The sequence below is a fragment of the Pituophis catenifer genome, unplaced genomic scaffold, assembly GCF_029215685.1.
Source record: "Pituophis catenifer annectens isolate HBS135680 unplaced genomic scaffold, rPitCat1.0.hap2 SCAF_3, whole genome shotgun sequence".
Classification (NCBI taxonomy): Eukaryota; Metazoa; Chordata; class Lepidosauria; order Squamata; family Colubridae; genus Pituophis; species Pituophis catenifer.
In genome coordinates this window covers 312056-336205 of record NW_027256883.1, presented here as the reverse complement: position 1 = coordinate 336205, position 24150 = coordinate 312056, and the positions used below count along the sequence as shown (strand labels likewise).

Below are 24150 nucleotides of genomic sequence, written 5' to 3'. Positions count from 1 at the left end.
GGCCCTTAAGGGGGGGCTTGGCGGGCAGCCTCTTTGCTGGTGGGAGCCTCTTCCCACCTTCTGCTCCCTGCAAGACTTGCCACATGCCTCCCCCACCTTGATAGCCCCACAGCCTCTGGCCCTCTCTTGCAGCACCGGCTGGAGGCTGCCCTCCTACGCCTGGGCCGGTTCCAGAGTCAGCTGGACTGGCTGCTGCAGTGGCTGCTGAGCACTGAGGAACAGCTCCGGAACCCCCTCCCCCTCATGCCGGACCTTCAGAGCTGTGAGATCGAGCTGGCCAAACACCAGGTGGTTTGGGGGCCCCGTTCCCTGGCAGGGGGTTGCTCTCTAGTGGGCAGTTGGCAGGGCTGACCCCGGCTCTCGGCAGGTGCTGTGGAAGGATGTCCTGTCTCACACAATGACAATGCAGGCCGTACAGGAGGCCGGCTGGCATCTGCCCAGTGATGGCAGCGGGCCCTGTGCAGAGGCCCTGCAGCAGCTCAGCCACCGGTGGAGCCAGGTCCTGGCTGAGACGGAGCACCGCCAGCTGGCCCTGGAGCACAATCTGAACCAGGTGAAGCTGGGTGGGGGACCTTCTGGAAGGCGTTTCCAGGGCTGGAGGGCCAGCAGCAAGGAGGCACCTCTTGGGCCTGCAGCAGTTTGATGGCCTTTGCTCAAGGCCAGGGCGGGGGGGGATGTCTTTTGAGGCCAGGGAGCAGCTTTTGTCCTCCATGCCCTCTTCACTCTACCCACTGTCTCTGCCTGCTGCTCCCGAAGGTGCGGGAGGTTTCCCTGGAGGCAGCTGGGCTGGTGCAGTGGTTGGACCAGGTGGAGTTGCAGCTCTTCTCTTCCAAGCCCATGTGGGACCCCTCCGAAGCCACCAAGGACAAGCTGGCTGCACTCTTGGTGAGTTCCTTCCCGGCAATTCCCCACATGCCAGGGATGGCTAGGGATGAAAGGTGGGCCAGGGGCCGCCTGGTGGGCCACTTTCACCCCGCTTGGAGCCCTTTGGTTGAGAGGCTTCATGCCTCCCTTTGTTGTGGCAGTTGAGGAGTTGGACTCCAAGAAGCCCAGAAGCTTCCCCTGATGGTCCACCTGAAGGTGTTGGGCCATTTCCCGAAGACTTTGGAATATCTGCCAGGCCTTTGTCATTTTGCTGAGTGTGGATGGGGAATCGGCAAATGGTTCAACCCAAAGGTCCTCCACCCCCCTCTTTCTTCCTTTGGGCCGTTGGGAGCTCCTGGACGGCATAGCTGAATCAGGAAGGGCCTGTCTGGTCAAAGCCCAACTAGGGTTGCTTTCCACAGCAGGGCAGCAGGGAAGGAGTGGGCAGCGCTGGCAGTGGCACCATAGAAGTGCCCTCCTGCCCTGCTTCAGATGAGGGGACAACAAACGAAAGTTCCAACCACATCGACAAGAGGCACCACAATCCATGACAGGAGCCATCCGGGGCCTCCTTCATCACCCAGAAGGGTCGGAAAGCACAGGGCTATTGACTGGGGGGCTCCTGGAGCCTCGGGTCGAGATGTTCCTCCGTGTGGGGCTGCCTCTGGCCCCACTTCTTTTCCTTTGTGGTGTGGGACCCTCGAGAGCCCCTGAATTCTCAGGTGCAGATGCAGGAGCCGTGCCATGGAAGGCCTCTAGGCAGATGCAAGGGGGCTTCTGTCCCAGGTCTGGGGGAGGAAGCTTCTCCCCTCGGCTAAAGCGGAACAAGCAACTGCTTTTGTGTTGCCAGACCATCTCTATGTGTGGACCTTTTCCTAGCTCTGGGAGGCTGCGTGGGTGCAGAGTCTGATCTCCTGCCGGTTCCCAAATGCTGCTCTTCAGCCTGGGCTGCCTTTGGGTCTGTCTTCCTCCTCCTCCTTCCAGGCAGTGATGGGGAACCTCACCTGGGTGGGTCTTGTGGTTGGGCAGGAACTGTGCAAGGAGATGGAATCCAAGCGGCAAACGTACCAGCAAGTCCAGGAGAAGCTCCAGCACCTGCTGGCCACCTGCCACCCAAACAGGGCTTCTATGGCCAAGCACAGCCTGAGGGTCTTGGAGCAGAAGTGGGGCGGCTTCACCAGCCGCCTTCAAGAACAGAAGGTAGGTGGCAGGAGGGGGGCTGTGGAGGGCGGGCCTCATCCTGTGCAGGGGCCACCCACACTCCTCTCCTTCTCCCAGGAGCAGCTCCTCCAAAGCCCAAATACAGCCACTGAGTTCCAAGCCACCCTCCAGGAGCTCCTTCAGTGGGTCAAGCAGACCGAGGAGGCCTTGGCAGCCCTGCCTCCTCCCAGTTACATCCTGGACACAGTCAGCAAACAGAGGCAGCGGCTGCAGGTCAGCCACAGCCAGCCGGCAAAGGAGGGGGAGCCCCCTGGGTGGCATGCGTGCCCTTGGCATCACTTGGGAAGAGAAGTCTGCCCACAATTCCCTGGGCACAGGCCCACTTGGCCCAGGGCAGACTGGGCAGACTTGCAACTTGTGGCTGAGCCCTCTTATGTGAGGCGCTGCCAAGCTTGCTCTCAAGTGTCCCTCTCCAGTCTTCCAATGAGAGGCTGGGTGGCATGGGCACTGAGAGGAGGAGGGCTGATCCAGGAATCTCCTGGGCTCCCCTGTCTGCTTGTCCCTGCAGGCCTTGGCACAGGAGACGGCAGCCCAGAGCAAGAAGCTGGCAGGGATGGAGGCGGGGACTGCCTGCCTGACCCAGGGCATCGGGGGTCCTCGCAGCCTGATGGGCAATGCCAAGGAACGGCTGGCCAAGGTCCTGCAGCAAGTGAGCGAGAGGGGGGAGGTGCTGGAAGAGGCCCACCAGCAGGCCAAGCAGGTATCTCACACAAAGACCCCCGAAGGACAATGGGAGATGGGGGGCAGGGGGGCAGCAATGATGGGTTGTCCCTGATTTAGTAAATCCGATGGGAGGCTCCGCCCACCAACCCTGGCATCATCAGAATGCTTCTGCGCATGCGCAGAAAAATGCGCACATGAGCGAAGCACACGCACACGCGTGGCCCCATTGTGAACCGGTAGTAAAGATAAGTAGAACCCACCCCTGGGGGGCAGGCGTGCCCAGGGAGGTTTAGTGCAGTGCTGCTCTGGCCTTACAGTTCAGAGAGTCCTGGCAGCTGTTCCTAAAGTGGATGGATGGGGCAGAGGCAGCCTGTCCAGTCCCCACAGATGCCCCCCCTGCGAAGCAAGAGGACCTCAAGGCCCTTCTGGGACAGCACAAGGTGAGGCCGGGGGAGCTTGGTGCATCATGTCCGCCCCCACTGTGGAAGCCACTCCCGTCTCCTGCACTATGCTGAGCCGGGGGGGGGGCATTGCTGTGTCCCGTGATGTCAGTAGCTGAATTTGGGGGACCCCCCCCTTGGAACTCCCCATCAAGGAGACAGCTCCCCTCCCAGGGCAGGCAGGGGAGGCAGGCAGGTTCCTGTGCCAGCCTTGACCACCAGGGCACAGTCAGGTGCTGGGCCCCTCTCTCCCTCCAGGCAAAGCCTTTTCTCCAAATGTTCCTGCAGGAATTCCAGAGTCGCCTGCGGGCCAAGTGTCGCATCTTTGAGGCTACCCTGCAGCAGGGGGGTCTCCTATGTGGCAAGGCTCTCCTCCCTGCTGATGGCCAGGAGCTGGACGCAATGCAGAGAGAGCTGAAGGAGCGCTGGGGGGCTCTGTGGAGCTGGGGGGCCGAGAGGTAGGGGACGGGGGTTGGGGGGACCCTGGGTGGCTGCTCGCCCGTCCTCTGCATCTCTGGCCCAGGCAGGGTCTCCACTGACTAGCCAAACCCTCTTGTCTGTGTGTGTGTGTGTGTGTGTGTGTGTGTGTGTGTGTGTGTGTGTGTGTCTTGGGGGGGAAGCCCCATTTCCTTGTTGCTCACTGCAGTGCTACCAAGAGGAGATTGCTTTGTGCAGCCGGGAGGTGTGTCCACCATTGGCCCGGCCTTTGGGGCAGGAGGCAGAGGGAAGAGGGTTGGCTGAGGAGCTAGTGTGGGCCTGGACCTCTCCGGAGCAGTGCTGGGATACTGACCTGCTCTCTGGGGCCAGTGGAGCCAGCCCTGATGTCTCCCACCCTCACCAAAACTTGTAGGCAAGGACCAGGTAGAGCAACTGAGGTAGTCACTCATGGGACAATCTGGGGGTCAAGTGTCTCCGGCCCCACATTCAGGCTCCTGGGATTTAAAGCCCCATGTAACAGTTGCTCAGAGGGGCCAAAACCTCCCTCTCCCACCCCCTCCTGGATTCGGGTACTGCTGAATTGAGTGCAGGCCGGTGGGAGCTTGCCCAGAGTGAGGACTGCTGATGGCTCCAAGGAGTTTCCACTTGGGGTGAGCTGGCCCTTCACCCTAGAGAAGGGGGCTCAGAGGCCTTGTGGACCCCTCACTGCTGCCAACCCTTTGCAGGCAGCAGAAGCTGGAGGAGCACCTGTTGTTCCCCAGCTGCTTTGGTGATGCCCTTCAGAGCCTCCTGGACTGGCTCTGTCAGGCCGAGCCCCAGCTGGCTGAGGAGACCCCCGTGGCTGGGGACAGAGACCTGGTGGGCATGCTCATGGAGCAGCATAAGGTGGGTGAGGCAAGGCAAGGCAAGGAGGAGCTGTTTGCAACGCCACTGCTGAGAGGGTGTGTGGAGGGCCTGGGTTGAGATGGGCTTGCTGTGCCCACAGAAGCCTGTGGTGGAGAGGAAGGGGCTGGACGGCTGTGCAGCCTGGGTGCCCAGCAGTGAGGCCTCCTCTCTTGGCCCTAGCAGGCCTTTCAGACAGAGCTGGGTCGGTGGACGGTGGCTGTCAGGACGCTGAGGTGCTCTGCGCGTGTGTTGGCGCAAGATGGGAGCAGCATGGATGCCCGGTGGCTGCAGATCCAGATGGAGGAGCTGGAAGACCGCTGGGAACTCATTGGCCGGCTCTCCGTCTCCCAGCAGAACCGGCTGGAGGTGGCCCTGAGGCAGGCATGTGGACAAGCCAGGGCAGCGGTGGGAGAAGGACAGCTGTGTGGAAGGCAGAAGCTCCCAGGCAGGACCTGGGCTGGGACACAGGAAGGGCAGGAGGCTTGCCCGATTCCCTGCCTACCACCACCTTCCTGAAGCTGGGCAGATTCCAGAGTGCCAAGAGGACCCACATTCTGCTCCCCAGAATGGCAGCCCCTTTGACGCAGGCGTCCCTTTTTCCTGCAGGCAGAGGAGTTCCACCGCCTGCTGGGTGCCTTCCTGAGCCGCCTGTCAGGCCTGGAGAAGTCGATCATGGATGGGGCAACCCCAGAGGAGGAGGAGGCGGCCATGGCCGAGGGCCAGAGCCAGCTCGAGGTCAGGGAGGGAGCGGGGAGACCCTGCTGCTCTCCTCTTGAAGAGCCTCATGCCAGAGCCTTCAGCTTTCACCCTCTCTTTCTGGAGTGGGGGCCTGGCCCCACAGGGAAGTACTGATGGCCTTGTCCACCGCCGACAGGAGGTGCAGCAGAGTGTGCAATGCCAGCAGCTGGAGCTGGACTGCATCAGCTCTCTGGGTGAGGAGATCCTGAGCGCCTGCCACCCCGATGCTGTGGGCACCGTCCAATCCTGGGTCACTCTTGCCAAGACCCGCTTCCATCAGGTGAGCAGAGTGGAAGTGGGGGGGGCTTGTGGGCACACTGGGCCCTGTGTGTATGGCCTCCAGTGGGGCCACTCATCCAGTGGGGTGAGGAGAAGGGGTTTCCTCCCTCACCATATGCGCCCCTCTCCTTCCCCACATTGCTGTCTTCCTCCTCCCACAGCTCTGCAGCCGGGTCCAGGGGCAGGAGCAGCGGCTGCAGGCCCAGGCAGCGTCCCTGGCTGCAGACCAGGAGGAGACAGAGCGGCTCAGTGACTGGATCACAGCCGCTGAAGAGGCCTTGCGCCTGCAGGACCAGGAGCCCCTTCCGGAGGATGCCAGGCAGCTGAAGGAACTTGGATGCCAGCACACGGTAGGATAACTTCGCTGCCCCCTTTCCCTTCGTGCCTGCCCCAGCCAGTCGTAGCCGCCAGGGGAGCCAGAAGGGGCTCTGCCCCCACTGCCTCCTTAGCAGTGGGTTGGCTGAGGCTTCGTGTGACCCCCACCTGCCCCCGACCCTTTGACCCTCTGCAGAGGTCACTCCCTTCGCTCCTTGGCAGGGCTGCCAGGGAAGGTCTTCCACTGGGCAGGGAGCCTCTGGCAACCAGGTTGCTGCAGCCCTGGAGAACCCGTCTTTCCCAACCGGGGGGGAGGGGCACATTTCGACCAAGGTGGGAGGCCCTGTGAGCGTTCACCAGTGCCTGCACTGGTGTCGTGCTTTCAAGCTCCTGAATGGGGTGGCTTTGAGATGGGGTCTTGGCCCTGCAGCAACAGCACCTGGTTGCCAAGCTTCGAATGGCTGATGGGGACCCCTCCCCCTCCCCTCACAGGTCTTCATACGGGAGTTGGACCACAAACAGTCCGAGGTGGAGAAGGTGGCCAAGAGCAGCAGGCAGAAAAGAACAGCACAACTGGGGCTGACGGCTTCTTCCTGCAAACGGTCGTCTGGTTAGTGCCACCAGTCTCTGGTTCTCCCGCAGCTCTCACTCTGAGCCAGAGGTGGAGCATTCAGAGCAACTGGCCGCGTTATTCTGCTGAGCACACATCTATCCCCCGGAGCCATTTTAATTGCAAGTCCCGGCTCGGAGGAAAAGGGGAGTGGGCACATCAAGGGAATCAAGCAATTGGATGCTCACCCTTAGTGTCAACACCTAATTATTTGGGCAATTACAGTAAGCCACCGAAAGACTCCAAATACCTTCTTGGTCTAAGAGAGTGGAGATTTTAGGAATTTTATCAAATGTTAGAATTAAAGATAAAACTAGTACAACCTAAAAAAGAATAAAAGTAAAGTGCAGAAAAGAAATAGAAAAAAATAGAAAAGAAAATTAATAGTACAAGAGAAAGAAAAAAATACATAAACTAATGACCATCACAAGTATAAACTATTTTCTCTGTAATATAACCACTGGTCTCTTCTGTATTCCATCTCTTTTCTATAAAGAAACCCTGATCGTTTCAATCCTGATCAGCAGAAGTCCATTAAGGATGACCAGAGAAAATAGTGTATCCATTTTAACCTTGTTCAAATAGGCCAATTTTGCATTCCTTTATTTTTAACAATCTTTTTTAAAATTGTTTTTATTCAACGTTTACATCTTTAAATCTTAGTTACACTTTTTAAAATTGATTTCTCCCATCTGTTCTCTATTTTATCTCTATACCCTTATTCATATTTTCTTTCTAACTAATAAAAAAAAATTTCCCATGTCTTGAAATACATCGACTCCTCTTTATCTTTTATTTTCAATGTTGATCTATTCATTTCTGCACATTCTAACATTTTCTTTATAATTTCTCCTTCCAACGGGATTTTATCTGCTTTCCAGTTTTGTGCAAATACAATTCTAGCCGCTGTTATTATATGAATAATCAAATATGTATCTTTTTTACTATAATTCTCTGGTAAAATTCCCAATAAGAATATCTCTGATTTTAACTCTATATGTTGCTGCAACATTCCCTCTAACCATGTTTGTATTTTCACCCAATATTGTTTTGCTTCTTTACACAACCACCACATATGATAGTATGATCTCGGCAACTGGCGACATTTCCAACACTTAGCTGATTTAAACATCTTAGCTAATCTTTCTGGTGGAATATGCCATCTATAAAACATCTTATACAAGTTTTCTTTATAGGTTGTTGCCATTGTTAATTTATAGTTTCTTTCCCAAAGTTATTGCCATTTCTCCAATTCTATGGTGTATCCAAAATTCTTTTCCCATGCTATCATTATTTCTTTTACTTCTTCATCCTCTTGTCAAATATGCAATAAATAATTATATAATTTCTTAATCATTTTCTCATCTGTTCCTGTCAATATTTCATCCAGTTCTGATTTCCCCAAGTTAAAGCCATGTTGTCTACAATCTGCTTCATATCTTGATTGTATTTGCAGTCTTGTATACCCAGGGCCGGATTTAGATGAAAAGAGGCCCTAGGCTATTCCACTTATGAGGCCCTTTCACCAGTGGTGGGATTCAATTTTTTTAACAACAGGTTCTGTGGGCGTGGCTTAGTTGGGGGTGTGGCTTGGCAATCATGTGACCGGGTGGGCGTGGCTAGCTGGTCACGTGACTGTGTAGGCGTGGGTAGCTCGTCATGTGACCGGGTGGGGGTGGCTATGTGCATAGACTTTTTTCAGAGGGCTGAAAAAAGTCATTTCTGACTGGGCCTCGCACTTTGACCGGTCCTCACACTTACGCCCATGCAGCTTTCTTAACAACCATGTCACTCATTTCATAACTGCTTCTCTTCACCATGGTGACAAGATAGGGCAAAAACGTAAAATGTGAGGACAGTCGTAAGTTCGAGGACTGGTCAAAAGTGCGAGGACCGGTCAAAAATAACTTTTTCAGCCCTCTGAGTAGTCCATATGCACAAAAGGGCTACCCAGAGGGCTGAAAAAAGTCATTTCTGACTGGGCCTCACACTTTTGACCGGTCCTCATACTTATGACCATCCTCACATTTATGCCCGTGCAGCTTTCTTAACAACCATGTCACTCATTTCACAACTGCTTCTCTTCACCATGGTGACAAGATAGGGCAAAGACGTAAAATGTGAGGACAGTCGTAAGTTCGAGGACTGGTCAAAAGTGCGAGGACCAGTCAGAAATAACTTTTTCAGCCCTCTGAGTAGTCCATATGCATAAAAGGATGCAGCAATAGAGAGGGATGAAGGAAGGGAAGGGAAATTAGAGTAGGAGGGAGGGTAAGAGAGGGAGGAAGAGAGGAGGAGAAGGAGAAAGGAAGAGGAAGTAGGGAGGAGAAGAAGAGGGGAAGGAAGAGAAAGTAAGAAGGAAAGAAAAGAGATATTAAGATAAAGAATGAATTGTTAAACTTTAAAGAATAAAAGAGAACAAATATGAATAAATAACAATAATTAGAAACACACATACAAACATACAATGTATTTTCTTTGAACAGAGTATTTGGCCGGTTCACAAATTTAAACAGTGTTTAGACATTTCAATTAAATTTACAATTTCTATATTTCCTTTTTGCCATATTTATTCCTCATCTATTTTTGTAAAAAACCAATATTACCCTTCATCCTCATCTCTAATCTTAATCAAATTCAATTTTTCCCTTCTATTCTATATTATACCCCTTCCCATTGTCATCTATTTTTATATCCATCCTCACATTGGTTAATTATGTAATATTAGTTGTTTAATACAAATTCAACATTTTAATATAAATCAATTAGTTATATAATTACCTTTTTTGTATATTAATCAATATGAACATGAATATTCCAATTATTTCCATGCAATCCAATTTCTTACAAATCCATTAATTATATTTACCAATAATAATAAACCAAATAATTTCCCCCATATATTCCTCCAAACCACAACTTAACCATTTCTGCTTTCAGAAATATACAATTAATAGTATCTCAATTATTACAATTCCCTAGTTAAATAGAGCTTTTTTTCTTGTGTTTTAAAATCCTGAACTCTCCTCTTTTTCCCTAAATTTCCCATTGTTTTCACCTACCTTTTTTGGTGAGGAAAAAGAAAAGAATTCTGCCTGCCTAATTTTCCAACCTTGCGGCAACAGCAAAGCAGTTTCACTTTCGTTTCTCAGCATAGCTAGGGGGAAAAAAATCAGCACTCTTTGCACGGAAGCAGAAGAGCCCTGAGCAAAACAGCTGAGACAAATCAGCTGAGAGCCGGGAGGCCAATTAGCCTCTGCTGAAGCTCCGTGGGCCAATAAAATTACAAAAAAACCACCGAACCCTTTGTTAAATTGCTGGCTCCCCCGCCCCTCGCCCACCACTATTTATTGGCAATAAATAGTGGTGCGGAGGGGTGGGGCAAGCCAGCAATTTAACAAAGGGTTCGGCTGCACCACTGGCTCTAGGGCGGCCCTTTGAAGCCCCGCGGCAAGAATTTGCAGTTTTCTTTTCCTCTAGCCATCGGAGGCAGCAATAGATGGGGAGTGGGCGGGGTAAGCGAACGGCCGGCGATCCAACAGAGCAGAGAGTGAGGGTGAGTGATGGCGTGGAAGCTGCTTTCTCCATCCTGCTCTCTTGCATCCGGAGCCGGTGGGGAACCACGTGGCAGCCCACGTGGATCCCAGGCAGCGGAACTTAGGCTAGGGAAGGGGTGGGCAATTGTGGCTCTTTTACAACCTGTGGCCTTCAACTCCCAGAATTCCTGAGACAGCCAAGCTGTCTCAGGAATTCTGGAAGTTGAAGTCCACAGGTTGTAAAAGAGCCACAATTGCCTATCCTTGGCTACGGTAGGCTGGCGCCGCGCGGGTGGGAGGCGAGGGGCGGGCGAGCCAGCAATTTAACAAAGGGTTCGGCCGAACCCCCTAGAACCCCCAGAATCCCACCACTGTGTAGGCCCCTCTTGATCTTGAGGCCCTAGGCTGAAGCCTAGTTATCCTATAGGAAAATCCGGCCCTGTGTATACCAGTCTATCTCAGTCCCTTGACTCTCCAGTTCTTGTTTTTGTTTCAGTTCTCCCCGATCTGTCAAAATGTCTTTATATCTAACAATATTCCCCATGTTCACAATATTTGGGTATATCACCGCTTCTATTGTAGAAAGCCACATTGGAATATTAAAATAATGTTTTTCTTTCACTCTCTCCCACACTGATAACAAACCATTTCTTACATAATGTCTTTGAAAATATCCTAAATTCAAAAAATTATTAGAAGAAAGAATATCTATGATGGAATTAATGGAGGGAATTAAAAGACAGAAAAATGGGAAGACACCAGGCCGGGATGGATTACCAGCAGACGTATATAAAACCCTGCAAGATGTACTAAGCCAGGGGTCCTCAAACTTTTTGAACAGGGGGCCACTTCAGGGTCCCTCAGACTGTTGGGGGGCTGGACTGGCTAGGTGGGTGTGGCTGGGGCCCCCCTGTGACTGGGTGGGCCTGGCTTGGTAGCCATGTGACTGGGTAGGTGTGGCTTGGTCATGTGACTGGGTTGGTGTGGCCAATTTAGCAGTCCATTTTGCCAATTTAGCAGTCCATTAAATAATATACACAAATGAAACTTTAATTTGTTTTCCTCCTGGGAGTGTTTTATTTGCTTTTGTTTGACTTTTCTTTTTACTAGATCATTTTTTAAGTTGCTTACGAGTCTAGTGAGCCACTTCAGAAAACTCAGTTTTGCAGCAATTCTTCTCAGCCCCAAGGAAGTTACAATCGACATTCATCCATCTCTCTCTCTCTCTCTCTCTCTCTCTCTCTCTCTCTCTCCCTCTCCCTCTCCCTCCCTCTCTCCTAGAAGAGCAAATGGGGGTGGGGGAGATAAATCTTGCTGAATCCCATTCCATTCGCTCTCTCCCTCCCATCTCTCTGTCAGGAAAGAGACGGCTCCTATAAGAGCAAATGGGGGCAAGGAAGAGAAACTTTGCTCCATTCCGTTCCGTTCCATTCCATTCCATTCCATTCCATTCCATTCGCTCTCTCCCTCCCATCTCTCTGTCAGGAAAGAGACGGCTCCTATAAGAGCAAATGGGGGCAAGGAAGAGAAACTTTGCTCCATTCCGTTCCATTCCATTCCATTCCATTCCATTCCATTCGCTCTCTCCCTCCCATCTCTCTGTCAGGAAAGAGACTGCTCCTATAAGAGCAAATGGGGGCAAGGAAGAGAAACTTTGCTCCATTCCGTTCCATTCCATTCCATTCCATTCGCTCTCTCCCTCCCATCTCTCTGTCAGGAAAGAGACTGCTCCTATAAGAGCAAATGGGAGTGGGGAAGAGAAACCGTGCTCTGCTCCATTCCATTCCATTCAGTAGAGGGATTCAATTTTTTTAACAACCGGTTCTGTGGGCGTGGCTTAGTTGGGGGTATGTGGCTTGGTGGTCCTGTGACTGGGTGGGTGTGGCTAGCTGCTCATGTGGCTGGGTGGGCGTGGCTAGCTGGTCATGTGACCGGGTGGGCGTGGCTATGTGCACAGGGACTACCCAGAGGGCTGAAAAAAATGATTTCTGACAGGTCCTTGCACTTTTGACTGGTCCGCACTTATGACTATCCTCACATTTATGCCCGTTGCAGCATTCTTAACAACTGTGTCACTCATTTCACAACTACTTCTCTTCACCACGGTGACAAGATAGGGCGCAAAACGTAAAATGTGAGGACAGTTGTAAGTGCAAGGACTGGTCAAAAGTGCAAGGACCGGTCAAAAATAACTTTTTCAGCCCTCTTGAGTAATCCATATGTACATAGGGACTACCCAGAGGGCTGAAAAAAGTGATTTCTGACAGGTCCTCGCACTTTTGACCGGTCATCATTTATGCCCATTGCAGCATTCTTAATTAAATTAAATAAAAATGACCTACTGGAGCAGTCGGAGGCAGTCTGAGGTGGGCTTTTGGGCCAGCTGCAGGGCAAGATGATACAACCGGGATAGGTAGGCCGCTGCTGCCCAGATGGGAGGCGGGCGCAGGCCTACAGGGCTGGCTGCAGGGTGAAGCGATCAGATGGGGTAGGTCAGGGGTCTGCAACTTTAAACACTCAACCTTAAACACATGTAAACACTTAAACACAACCTCAAACCTGGGTGGGCATTGCCAACTCCATATCACTTACTCCTACCCTGGTTTTGTGGCTCCCAGTATTTTCTTTCAAACAGGTATCTCTCTGTGTCTCTTTCATCTCTTTCTTTCTCTCCCCCCCCTTTCTCTCCTTCATCTCTCTTTCTCTCCATCTCTCTTTCTCCCCCCCTTTCTCCCCTTCATCTCTCTTTCTCTCTATCTCTTTCTCCTCCCCCCTTTCTCTCCTTCATCTCTCTTTCTCTCCATCTCTCTTTCTCCTCTCCCGCCTGGGGGGTGGCAGCGGCGGCGCACCTACCGCACCATCAGGTCGCGATGGGTGGGCGTGGGCAACTTTTTTTTTTTTACTTTTAAAAGCATTTTTTTCTACAACCTTAAGAGGTTGCAGTAAAAAAAAGCTTTTAAAAGCCTCTGACGATCAGGCCAGGCCAGTTTGATGGAATAGGAAAGTCTTAAGCGCGCGACGGAAGGTGCGCAGATCCGGGATCCTCCATATCTCCGGGGGGAGCTCGTTCCAGATCGTAGGTGCCCCCACAGAGAAGGCTCTCCCCCTAGGGGCCGTCAGAAGTTTATTTCTCTGTGCATAATTCGTATGAATCCTGTATGCTTCGTCAATTTCATTTTCCAGCTCCTGTTTACGTTTTTGTAATGGTTCTTGATTTCTGATTGCTTCACATGATGTTCTAGAACTTTTTTTCATTTGGTCCCTTCTTGCAAATCCTTCAATACCTTAACAAGCCTCTCTTGTAAATCCAATGTAGGAACATTGTCCGGGCCATTCTTTTGTTATTTGTATATTCCTTTCATTATTAAGACAGCAGCATCAGCAGTTCCATTTGTATATCCTGCACAGCATCTTTTTCCATGTCATTCTTGTAGCCTGTCATCTTAAAATCCACTTTCAGATCAGCTTCAGTCTTGTCCAGTAAAATTTGATCTCCTCCCATAACATGTTTTAAACAGAGATTATAAGAACAGACACTTTTAAAATTAATTTCTGGGTCCATTGTTCACAAGTGTCCTTCAATAAATATAATGTTAAAGTATTCCACTCCATTCTGCATAAGCAAATAAGCTTTAAACATTCTCTTCCTTTAATTGTCATCTTATGTTTTTTCTGGTTCCCTCTATGGTCCAATCTTTGAAGTCCCGAACTACCACCATAGGATTTTTTAAAGAATTCAAAACAACAGTGTTTGCCCACCGGAAGGATTCTTATAATGAATTTCAAAATCTTATTTCAAATCCAGTTCATATGGAATTTTCCAAAAAATTAATGTTCTAGTCACCCACATTTAAAACCTCTTTGGCTAAGGATTGGAGGATCACCTAGTGTTATCGCTCCAAAGGTTCCTAAGAGACAAAGAGAAGTTAACAAGCAATTTCCAAAAATTATTACAAAAGGAATATATGACCCTAGTGTCCATAGAGGAACCAACTGAGTGAAAATGGCTTCCCCTTGTCTCCCAGGCATTCCTTCTAAACCCACCAGAGAGCACTGTCTTGTGGTCTCCGCATGAGGAGCTGCTGTCTGGAGCACTTGTGGGTGATGTCAAGTCCTCTTCTGGTACAGATAGGAATTTCACAGAGCAGGTTTACTAAGTGGCTCTGCCTTCCTTTATGGTCATTGGCTCTGCTTTTTCCAGAGGTGTCTTTGGTTAACATTTCTTCCCTGGAAGTCCCCCAGGAGAACAAGTCTTGATGGAATAAGCTAAGTGGCTGGGTGCCAGCAATGTCGGAAGATGGCCTGGAGCAGAGAGTACTTCGGATGGGAGGAGGGCCCCCTTGCCTTGTGGTTATCCTTGTGTGCTTTTCTGGCTGGCCATTGTGAGAAGAGGATGCTTCACTTGGTTGGGCTTCTCCCCAGCACCTTGGATAGGCTGCGCCAATTGCTCGGTTGCCAGGAAGGCAGAGATGGGCTCTCCCTGGAGCCCCCCTGGTTCTGGTGGTGGTGGGGGCTGGGCCTTGGAACAGCTGCAGGGCGGGTGGAGCTGGACCCATAGTTCCGGGGTCCAGATTCAAGCAGTGAGTGTTCCCGGCTTCGGAGGGCCACGGAGAGCATGAGGTGGGGATGATGGACCATTAATTGTGGGAGGGGAAAGGGGAATTAAGGCCTGAAGACATGACACTTTGCTCAAATGTGGTTTTCTTTGGAGCACAAGAGATTTATTGGTGTTTTGTAATATGTGTGTTGCTTTACAAGTGTGCCTTTGGAGTATGGATAAAGGCCACACCAGATGCTCTCCTTCCCACTCCTTCCCCAAGTGCTGCACATCCCCACCCCCCAAATGGGCTTCCCAGGTGCAGCTGCCGCCTCCACAGTGGGAAGGGAGGGGGAGAAAACAGGAGCCCCCTTCCTTCCTCTCCTTCGACAGGGACCTCACTGCAGCCTCATTTCTGCTTCTAGTCATGGGGGGGAGGGGGTTAGGGTTAGGATTAGGAACAGGCAGGGGACGGCTGGAGAACTTTGTGCAGTCCTGGGAGAGAAGGAGGCATGAGAAAGAAATTTCAAAATAACCCTCTCCCCTCCCCCCCAGGTTTGTCTAGCGTAAGATGCGGTAGGGAGGGCCTTTCAGGACTGATGGCAGTCAAGGAACAGGCCTGGTAAGATCCCAGGGATGGTCTTGGTGCTCGTAAGGGAGAAGGGCAGAATCTTGAAGCCCCTGAGGGGTTTCTCTCCATCCATCTTGAACCAAAGAAGATCAAGGTGCTGTCTTATTGAGCCTCTTTGTCAGCCTTCCTTCAGCTCTGGCCTGTGTCCAACCTGCTCACTCACTCTCTCCTCTGCCCCACAGTCAACTTACAGGAGGGTAGGTGAGGACAGGTGAGCAGAGCCCTGTGCTGAAACCCAGCTCACAGGTCCTCTTACATTTGCCCCTGGTCTGGATGCCATAATTGGCCCCCGGGGGGCAGGGGGGGGATACTCGGGGTTCTCACGTGGCCCCTACATGCTTTTTCTCAAATGGCAGCCAGCTGTTTATTTATTTATTTATTTAATATAATTTGTATGCCGCCCTATCTCCGTAGGACTCAGGGCGGCTCACAACAAATAAAAACAAACCCAATAAAATATAAAATACATAAATATGCATACATAAAATACATAAATGTATAAATATATAATTTAAACATATATTAAAACCCATTAAAATAATCAAAAAAACCCTCAGTCCAGGCTGGGTGATGTGAACAGCCATGTTTTTAATTCGCGGCGGAAGGTGCGAAGGTCAGGAGCCAACCGAAGCCCCAGGGGGAGTTGATTCCAAAAAGTGGGCATGCCCATAGAGAAAGCTGTAAACCTGGGGGCCGCCAGCCAACATTGTCTACCCGATGGCACCCGGAGAAGGCCCTCCCTGTGAGAACGCACTGGGCGATGGGAAGCCCTTGCTGGCTGCAGATGGTCCGACAAGTATCCTGGGCCTAAGCTATGTAGGGCTTTATAGGTCATCACTAGCACCTTGAATCTCACCCGGAGGGCAACTGGTAACCAATGCAAGTCGCGTAGGAGAGGTGTAACATGGGAGCATCAGGACCCTCCCATCACAACCTGCGCGGCCGCATTCTGCACCAGCTGAAGCCTCCAAGTGGTCCTCAAGGACAGCCCCAGGTAGAGAGCATTACAGTAGTCAAGACGAGAGGTGACTAGCGCATGAGTAACTGGGCGTAGAGCATCTCGGTCCAAATAGGGGCGCAACTGACGCACCAGACAAAGCTGGGCATACGCCCCCCTGGTCACAGTTGTTATATGATAATCTAAACTCAACCGTGAATCCAGGAGGACACCCAAGTTGCGTGCCCTGTCTATAGGGGGGGGAACTTCACCCCCTATAGCCAACAATGGAACCTCTCCTTCGGATCGAGATGCCGGTACCCACAGCCACTCAGCCTTGGCAGGGTTGAGCCGAAGCCTGTTCCTCCCCATCCAGACCCGTACCGCTTCCAGGCACTGGGACATCACGTCAAGGGCATCACTGGGCTGGTTCGGGGTGGATATAAAAAGCTGGGTATCATCAGCATAGTGATGGTACCTCACCCAGAAACCACGGATGATCTCCCCCAGAGGTTTCATATAAATGTTGAACAGAAGGGGCGAGAGAACCGACCCCTGAGGCACCCCACAAGTGAGGGGCCTCATAGTCAATCTCTGCCCTCCTGCCAACTCTGCTTGCGTCCGACCCGAGAGGTGCCTCCCACTCCCAACCCCTCGCGCCGCAGCAAGATACCATGGTCAATGGTATCAAAAGCCTCCGAAAGATCTAATAGGACCAGAACAGAGGAATAACCTCTGTCCCAAGCCCTCCAGAGATCATCCACCAGCGCGACCAATGCTGTCTCCGTGCTACATCCGGGCCTGAAACCCCATTGGTACGGATCGAGGTACTCCGCTTCATCCAGGGCCATCGGGAGCTGACATGCCACCACACTCTCAACAACCTTCGCAAGAAAGCGAAGGTTGGAGACTGGACGGAAATTACTCAAAACAGCTGGATCCAAGGCAGGTTTCTTGAGGAGGGGCCTCACCACCGCCTCCTTCAAAGCGGCAGGTTTAATAGCACCAGGTTTTAGCTGGGACACTCCTTCCCCCCTTGCAGGTTGGCATGGTGCCAGCAGAGCTTTGCCCCGGCCTTCCGTGCCCCTGGAAGACCTGGAGCCCCAGAACCCATTCCTAGCCCAACTGGTGCACCGCTGGCAGTGCCTCTGGCTGGCAGCTCAGGACCGGCAGCATCGGCTCCAGAGTTCTCAGCAGCGCCTTCAGGAGGTGAGGACAGGCAAGTGCAATGGGTGAAGAGCCACCCTGGAGTGGCGGGGCAGATGCAGGGAGGAACCTGAGTCGAGTGGCAAGCCCCGGGTCCCCTTGCAGCCCTGAGAGGTCAGGATTCCACCATCCCGGATGTCTGGGTGGGAGGCCTGGGCTGCCTTTGGATATCTCCAGTGGGACTGGGCAGTTGGATGGGGAACTACGGCGCCAGTCCCCTCCTGGGCCAGCTCCCTCCTCTATCGGTCCACCATGGGGATGAGGAGCAAGGGAGGACATGGAATCCTGCTTGTGGACTTTCCTCGGGTGCCCTTGTGGGTCCTTGCGCCTGGCACCCGTGGATGGATGCATGCAGTCTCTGTGTCGCACACAGCTGGAAGAAATGGCCGGCTTCGACTTTACTGTCTGGCGAAAGCGGTACCTGCAGTGGATCAGCCACAGGAAGTCCCGGGTCCTGGACATCTTTCGCAGCATTGACCGAGGCCAAGATGGGCGCATCACCCAGCAGGAGTTTGTCGGGCGTGTCCTGGCCTCCAGTGAGTGCCGCTCCGGGGCTGCCTTCCTGCAGGGCACCACAGATGTGGGCTGGGTGCCCTCTGTGGGGACAAGCCGAGAGGCCCAGGTTTCCTGCGCAAGCCCCTTGCAAGGGCCGCCCCCTCGGCCTCTGCGGTGCATTTGCTTCCCCTCATGGACTCTTGTGGACATGGCCAGGGATGCAGGGGGGGAGGTCGGCCTCTTCCACTGCTTTCTTTCCTCTCCAGAGTTCCCCACCAGCCTGCCAGAGATGAAAGCAGTGGCCAAAATCTTTGATGTGAACAGGGATGGTTTCATTGATTATTATGAATTTATCAGCGCTCTGCACCCCAGCCGGGACATCCTGCACAGGGCGGCCAATGTGGACCACATCCAAGAGGAGGTAGGGGAGCCACGGTGCCCACCACCCATACACACACTTGTGCAGTTTGACATCAGAGCTGCAGCTTCAGAGTCTCCCCAGTTCTGTCCCAGGGAGGCATTTAGGCACTTCCTTTGAAAGAGGAACCTGAGCAGAACAGGAGTCCTAAGGAGGCTGCAGTCGCAAATCTCCGCAGGGGAACTGGGGCTCTTCAGCCCAACTGAGGAGGGAGGGTAAGGCTCTGCCCCAGATGCCTCAGCAGATGCTTAGCCCCACTGAGGGCGTCTGCGGCCAACTCCCCCCGCCTTTGGAGAGGCAGCTGAGCGCCAGGGGGCAGCGCTGGGCAGAAAAATGGGAGGGGTGATGCCCAGGAATGTGAATCAATGGCGGGAGGGGTGCAGGGGGTTACCATCTGGAAAGGGCCTCTGGATCTGGGATTTCCATCACCCAAGTGACGCAGCCGTAAAGCAAGAGCTCACACTTCTGTTGCCATTGTCAGTGAATCCTGTGACGTTCTCCAGTGCAACTTCATACGGTCGCCTTTTGCTACTTCCTGACGGCTTCCCTGCTGAATTTTCTCATTAGAAGTCCACAATTCAGGTTGGCAAAGGCGACCAAGTGACGAGAGGATGCTGTGCTGGGTGGGTTTTGAGGCCCGGTCATAAGCAGCACCCGTTCAGCGGTGGCTGAGTTCCAGCGATTGCTGAGTGAGAGCACGCAAGGACCCCCAGGCATGTGGCAATTGAATTTCCCCTGAGAAGAAAGAGAGGCTGGCAACTTGGAGTGAAGTCTAGGCCCCTGCAGATGCATGCATGTGTAGGAGAAATTGGGGGTTCTCCTCTCCACTGCCTCTCTTTTGTGACCCAGGTGAATCGACAAGTGGCCGAGTGCAACTGTGTGAAGCGTTTCCAAGTAGAGCAAATCAGCACCAGCCGTTATAGAGTAAGCCTATGTCGTCGTCATCCACTCCCCGATTTCTTAGCCCTGTCCCCTCTGCATCCCAAGTCTCTTGGCCCTTCCCGCTAAACCAGGGACCCACATCAGCTTCCAGAGTCAGGGTGCTCTAAGCTGCTAGGGGAGCCTGGGGAGCCAAGGGGCAGAAGAGGGTCTCTGTTGGGGCTTCTCCTGGCACTCATTTCTCACACCAGCTCTGCTCTTGGGGTCCATGAATGGGGCAGCCATGCCACAGTGCTCTGCCTGTGCCTGAGGAGGGTGGGACTGAAAGAGAGACTTCTCCCCATATGGGGACCCCAAAAATGGGCTCTGTCAAATGCCCTCCTCCTACTGCTTGTCCAGTTTGGGGAGTGCCAGCAGCTGCGCATGGTCCGAATTCTGCGAAGTACTCTGATGGTGCGAGTTGGGGGAGGCTGGACGGCTCTGGACGAGTTCCTGGTGAAGAACGACCCCTGCAGAGGTGAGAGGCTGGGCGGGTGCCAGAACCTCAGAAGCAGGCCAAGCAGAATGGGTGTCCGATTGCCTCCCCCTCCCCTCCCCCAGCCTCCCCATCTTAGTGACTTTCTCTCCTGCAGTCAAGGGAAGGACCAACCTGAAGATCAATGAAAGATACCTCTCCCTGGGACTTCTGGGACGGAAGGGGGCAGGCAGCCAATCTGCCCCTGCCTCCAAGATGCTCTCCCCCAGCTGCTCCACTTCTAGCTTCAGCTTGTACAGCAGTGCCTCTGCACCCAGCAGCCCTGTCCCGAGGAAGGTAAGCCGGTTTGGGGGGAGGAGCAGGTGGGCAGAGTTCTGGCCCAGCGTGCCTCCCACATGGCTCCCGAGGCAGCTCTGGCAATCCTGCAGTCGGCCTCTCCTCCCTCTTCTTCCAGGCTGTTCTGCACCGGACACGCTCAGGGGATCGGTACCTCCACTCCTGCAGTCCTGCTGGGGTGACCAGGGAGCCCGAGTTGGCCTTTGCGACTGGAGCAGCTGGGCCTGATGCTGAGGCCCCAGGTGAGAGTGTGGTGCTGGACTCTGTGGCCAGAGGGGCTGCATGCATCCCGGCTGAGAGGCAGGCCAGCCCTTGCACCCAAATGTCCAGAGGATTGCTGCAACCATCCAGGGCACTTGGGTGGCTGCTCGACCATGGTGCCCCCATGAAGGGCTGGGCCTGTTTTGTGGAATGCTCTCTCTGCTTCTATGTAGGTCACCCCAGAAGAGAAGCTGCCCCGAGTGATGTCCCTGCACCCTGACCCTGGAGCACATCTGGGCAGCACTCCACTGGCACCCCAGTCCCTGGGAGGCTAAGCAGGCTGCCCCCCTTTTCCCCACAACTTCCCTCTCCCTGCTCTCCGCAGCCCTTCCTGGCAACGCAGCTCAGGTTTTCTTGGAGCAAGACCACCCTTCGAGGGGGGGTGCTTTTTGGTGTTCCCACCAGCCAGCTGTCCAGCTAGCGGAGGCCTCGGGTGAAGCTCTGGTGTGCCTGGGACTGATTTTAGAACGAGTGGCACCTTGCTCTGGCTGAGCACCGTCCCTCTCCAGGCAGCAGCCAGGTTGAATCCTGGGGCCAGACACAGCACCAGGAGCAATAAACACAAGGCTTTCTACAATCTCCACCGCCTCTGTGTGCACAGTGTGAGGGTGTGTGTGTGGGTATGCGCGTGCCGGGAACCCAGGCGGTGCATTAACAGAGGCAGCCAGCAGGCCACATTCCTGGCTGCCCTCCTCAGAGAAGTTGCTCAGGTTGGGCTTCCTGGGGCCATGAGGAAATAGCTGCCTTCTCTGCGGCCTCACGAAGCCACCAGGAGAAGAGCTGAGGTTGGCAGGGGCTGCCATGGCCTGGGCTGGCAGGTAACCTCTGTGGTCGGGTGTCAAGGGTTTCCAAGCACAGCCCCCCCCCAAATGAATTCCTCCAGGCGATGGGGTGAGGGGTTGGAGAGTGCAGCAAACGGGCTTTAAGCTACTGGAAGCGAAACTCAGGCAGAGGGAAGAGTGGAGGGAAGCGAAGGGGATCCTGGCAGAGAGTCTGGATATCCGGCAGAGAAGCAGCTTTGTGTCAGGGTCCCAAGTACCAGACCCAAAGCAATCAAAACTCTGAGGCCTGCCTGGAGTTTCCTCGGAGCATGAATTTATTGTGAATGTCATATTGGCACAGCTGGTGAAAACCCGACTCTGAAGGACCCGGAGTTTTCCCCACCCAAATCAAAAACCCACGTTCTTGCCCCCCGGTCACAGGCCCAATCAGGTCACAGTCCCAGCTCCCACGGGAGGGGATGTTACTTTGGCTACCCATCCCCCCAGCTATCTCGCTCTCCCCCTCACGTCCCCACGGCTCCGGTCCAACCAGCTGTGCTGTGGCGCCCCTGAAGATGCTCCCAAAAGGGCTTCAGGGCTGACACTTGGCTTCTGCCCTTGGGGGAGGAGTGACCCTCAGCCCCGACTTTCTCAGGAAGCCCAAACCAGGGTGGGTTGGGTGAAGACTGCATGTGAGGCCTTCCCTTGACCACCCAATGGCGGCATCGCTCCCAAGAGTTTGAGCTTCTGGCAAAGGAGGATGCCCTCAAAGTCAGCCAAGTGTCAGGATGACCCTCTTCCCCCCCCCCCCCCCCCGGAGTCAGGTTGGGAAACTGGGAGGAGTCACCTCCAGGCAGAGGAGTGGGAGGGGATCCCCGAGAGCATTGCTGGGCTCTAGAGCCCTGGAGGGAGAAACCCTTTTGGCCCCTTCATAAATGGTCTGGATGGGGGTGGGGTGGAGGTGGCGGCAGAGACCAGACCCCCTTGGCCATTGAGGGCCCTGGAAACTTAGGGGTGAGTCAAGAGGAGGTCCGGCCTGCAGGGTGTAATCCAAAATGCTGGGGAGGAATGCCAGGAGGGTGGCTGTCAAACCAGTGAAGCCCCTCACCCCAATCAGAACTGTCCGTCGAGATGGGGGAATGCCGGCTTGGCCTGGAAAGAGTGGACAGCAGGCCAGGCAAAAGTGCCTTATTAACCCCTGGGGTTCTTGGCACATGGGGAAACCCTGAGGTTCCAGCAGGGAAATCCTGGTGTCCAGACCCCCCGATGGCTCTCCTGAGAGCGCTCCTCGGAGTCCGCATCGATTTGTCACTGCCCTTTTTGAGTGTAGTGCTAGAACTTGACAAGGGGGGGGAGTCTCAACAGGTGGACTGGAGGGGCCCATTTCTACTTGTGATTGGCAGTCTAGGCTGCAGGGAACGGAGTCTAGGACTGCCTTTGCCTGTTTAGTAGCTGCATCACACGGCTGGCTGAATTGCCAATCAGTTTGTGCTCAAAGGTGCTCAGATCCCTCCACCGCACCTGCCAGCAGCTCCACCTCAAGTAGGTCGGAAGGGCTGAACGGTGGATTCCAGACAAGGCGGTAGAAACAGAGGCATTTGTGAGCCCAGCATTCGGGCCTCTTGGCAAGGCAGAGGCGGCTCAAATAGGTTTGTTGAACTTCATGAAAGGTTTAAATTTTTTTTATTTTTTATTTTTATTTTATTTCGAATTTATATACCGCACCTTCTCCCGAGGAACTCAGGACGGTGTACAGCCAGATAAAAACATACAATACAAACATTAAAAACAATTAAAAGAATATATATTAATTTGGCCCCAATTTAAGATAACAAACCAATTAAAAATATTTAAAAATATGTTAAAAAATATGTTAAGCCAGCCCGGCTTGCTGAAAAAAGAAAGTTTTAAGGGCATGGCGGAAGGCCGTGCCCTTCACTTCCACTTTAAAAATAAAAGTTGCACAGCTCAAAGAAATCGTAATGGATTTCCGTCTGCCAACCTTGGGGGGGAAGGTCTTACAGAAAGGGATCTTGCTTGAAAAGGATCTTATGGGTTGCAGGCTCCCCATCCTTGTTTGCTTGCTAAAGAGAGGTCAGGAGCCTGGAGGAACGACGTCCGACGTGTTTGAAGCCCAGGCCTTTGACGGTAGAACCTCAGCTAAGTTTCGTATGAGTTTTGTCAGTCTGCGTTGCCTTGGAGAAGGCAGCTGCAACTACTCACAAAAGGTTAAGCAGCACTTGGATGGGACACCACCAGGAAATCTCAGAGCCGAGGCTAGACTTGGCTAAACCCCAACCAGGGCAGTGGAGGGCCACTTCATTGGAAAAACTCCCCCCCACCCCATCGCGCCCTTGGGTGGAGACAGCAAATGTTTGCAATTCAACCTCAGCTTCTCATGTCAGCTTACATACGTTGCATCACCATTTCTGTTTACCTTGTTGGGAACAAAGGGGCCCCGATTCAGGGAGGGGCTGACTTGCCATTGCCCAGACTTTGCAATATATGCCACAACTTGCTTCTTTTCCCTGGGAATCTCAGAGGGTAGCAGTTGGAACAAAGGGAGCCCGCTCCCAACTCTGGCAAGGCCTGGCACTTCTGCCAGCACTTTGTCATGTACCATTCATCTGCCGCCATCAGGGCCTCCAGCTTCTTTTCCTGGGCACCTTAAATGGGGCTCTGTTGATGCCTGATAACATCCACTGATTTGAGGGGTCTATTTTATTGGCCAAGAGCAATATCTGGACATATCCTCGCAGGGAGATTTTGATATTTTCAATCATAGACATTTGGGCTCCCCTCGTCCACTCAAAGCCGTTCATTCCATGCCCCCAAGACCTGGTCCGGTTTCTGTTGCTGGGTGGGGTGGGGTTGAGCACTCAGCTGGTACTGCCACAGAGCTTCTGCCTCTTCTGGGCTCCAGGCTCTTGGGAGCCCAGCTGGCCCCTTCTCCCCCTCTTTGCTGGCCCTTCCATCATGCTGCTCCTCTGGGCTTTGGCAAGGCTTCTTCCACAAGCTCCATCAACTTGGGGAGGGGGGGGAGAGTTGCTGCTCCTGGCCCAGGGCAGCCTCACCAGAAGCAGACTACTCTCTTCCAGGGGTGCCAACTGTGCAGGATTGAGGTGGCACAGTAGAAGAGGGAGAAGCGACTCAGGAAGACTAGCCTGCAGGAGTCTCCTCTGGCCCCATTTTCCTCAGCTCCTCTGCACATCCAGCCCCCTTTCA

The 24150-nt window shown here is 53.2% G+C and overlaps 1 protein-coding gene across 1 annotated transcript; it reads left to right on the top strand.

Annotated features, from left to right (window-relative positions):
• Positions 1-5219: 5219 nt before the first annotated feature.
• Positions 5220-20063, top strand: LOC139313952 (microtubule-actin cross-linking factor 1, isoforms 6/7-like; the record flags this gene model as incomplete). Its single annotated transcript, XM_070939440.1, has 11 exons — positions 5220-5246; positions 5353-5529; positions 5690-5878; positions 6336-6453; positions 17137-17303; positions 17674-17836; positions 18062-18216; positions 19063-19137; positions 19492-19609; positions 19725-19903; positions 20022-20063. Coding segments are annotated over exons 1-11 (1410 nt in total), but the record flags the coding sequence as incomplete, so codon positions are not given.
• Between the last annotated feature and the right edge of the window lie 4087 nt (positions 20064-24150).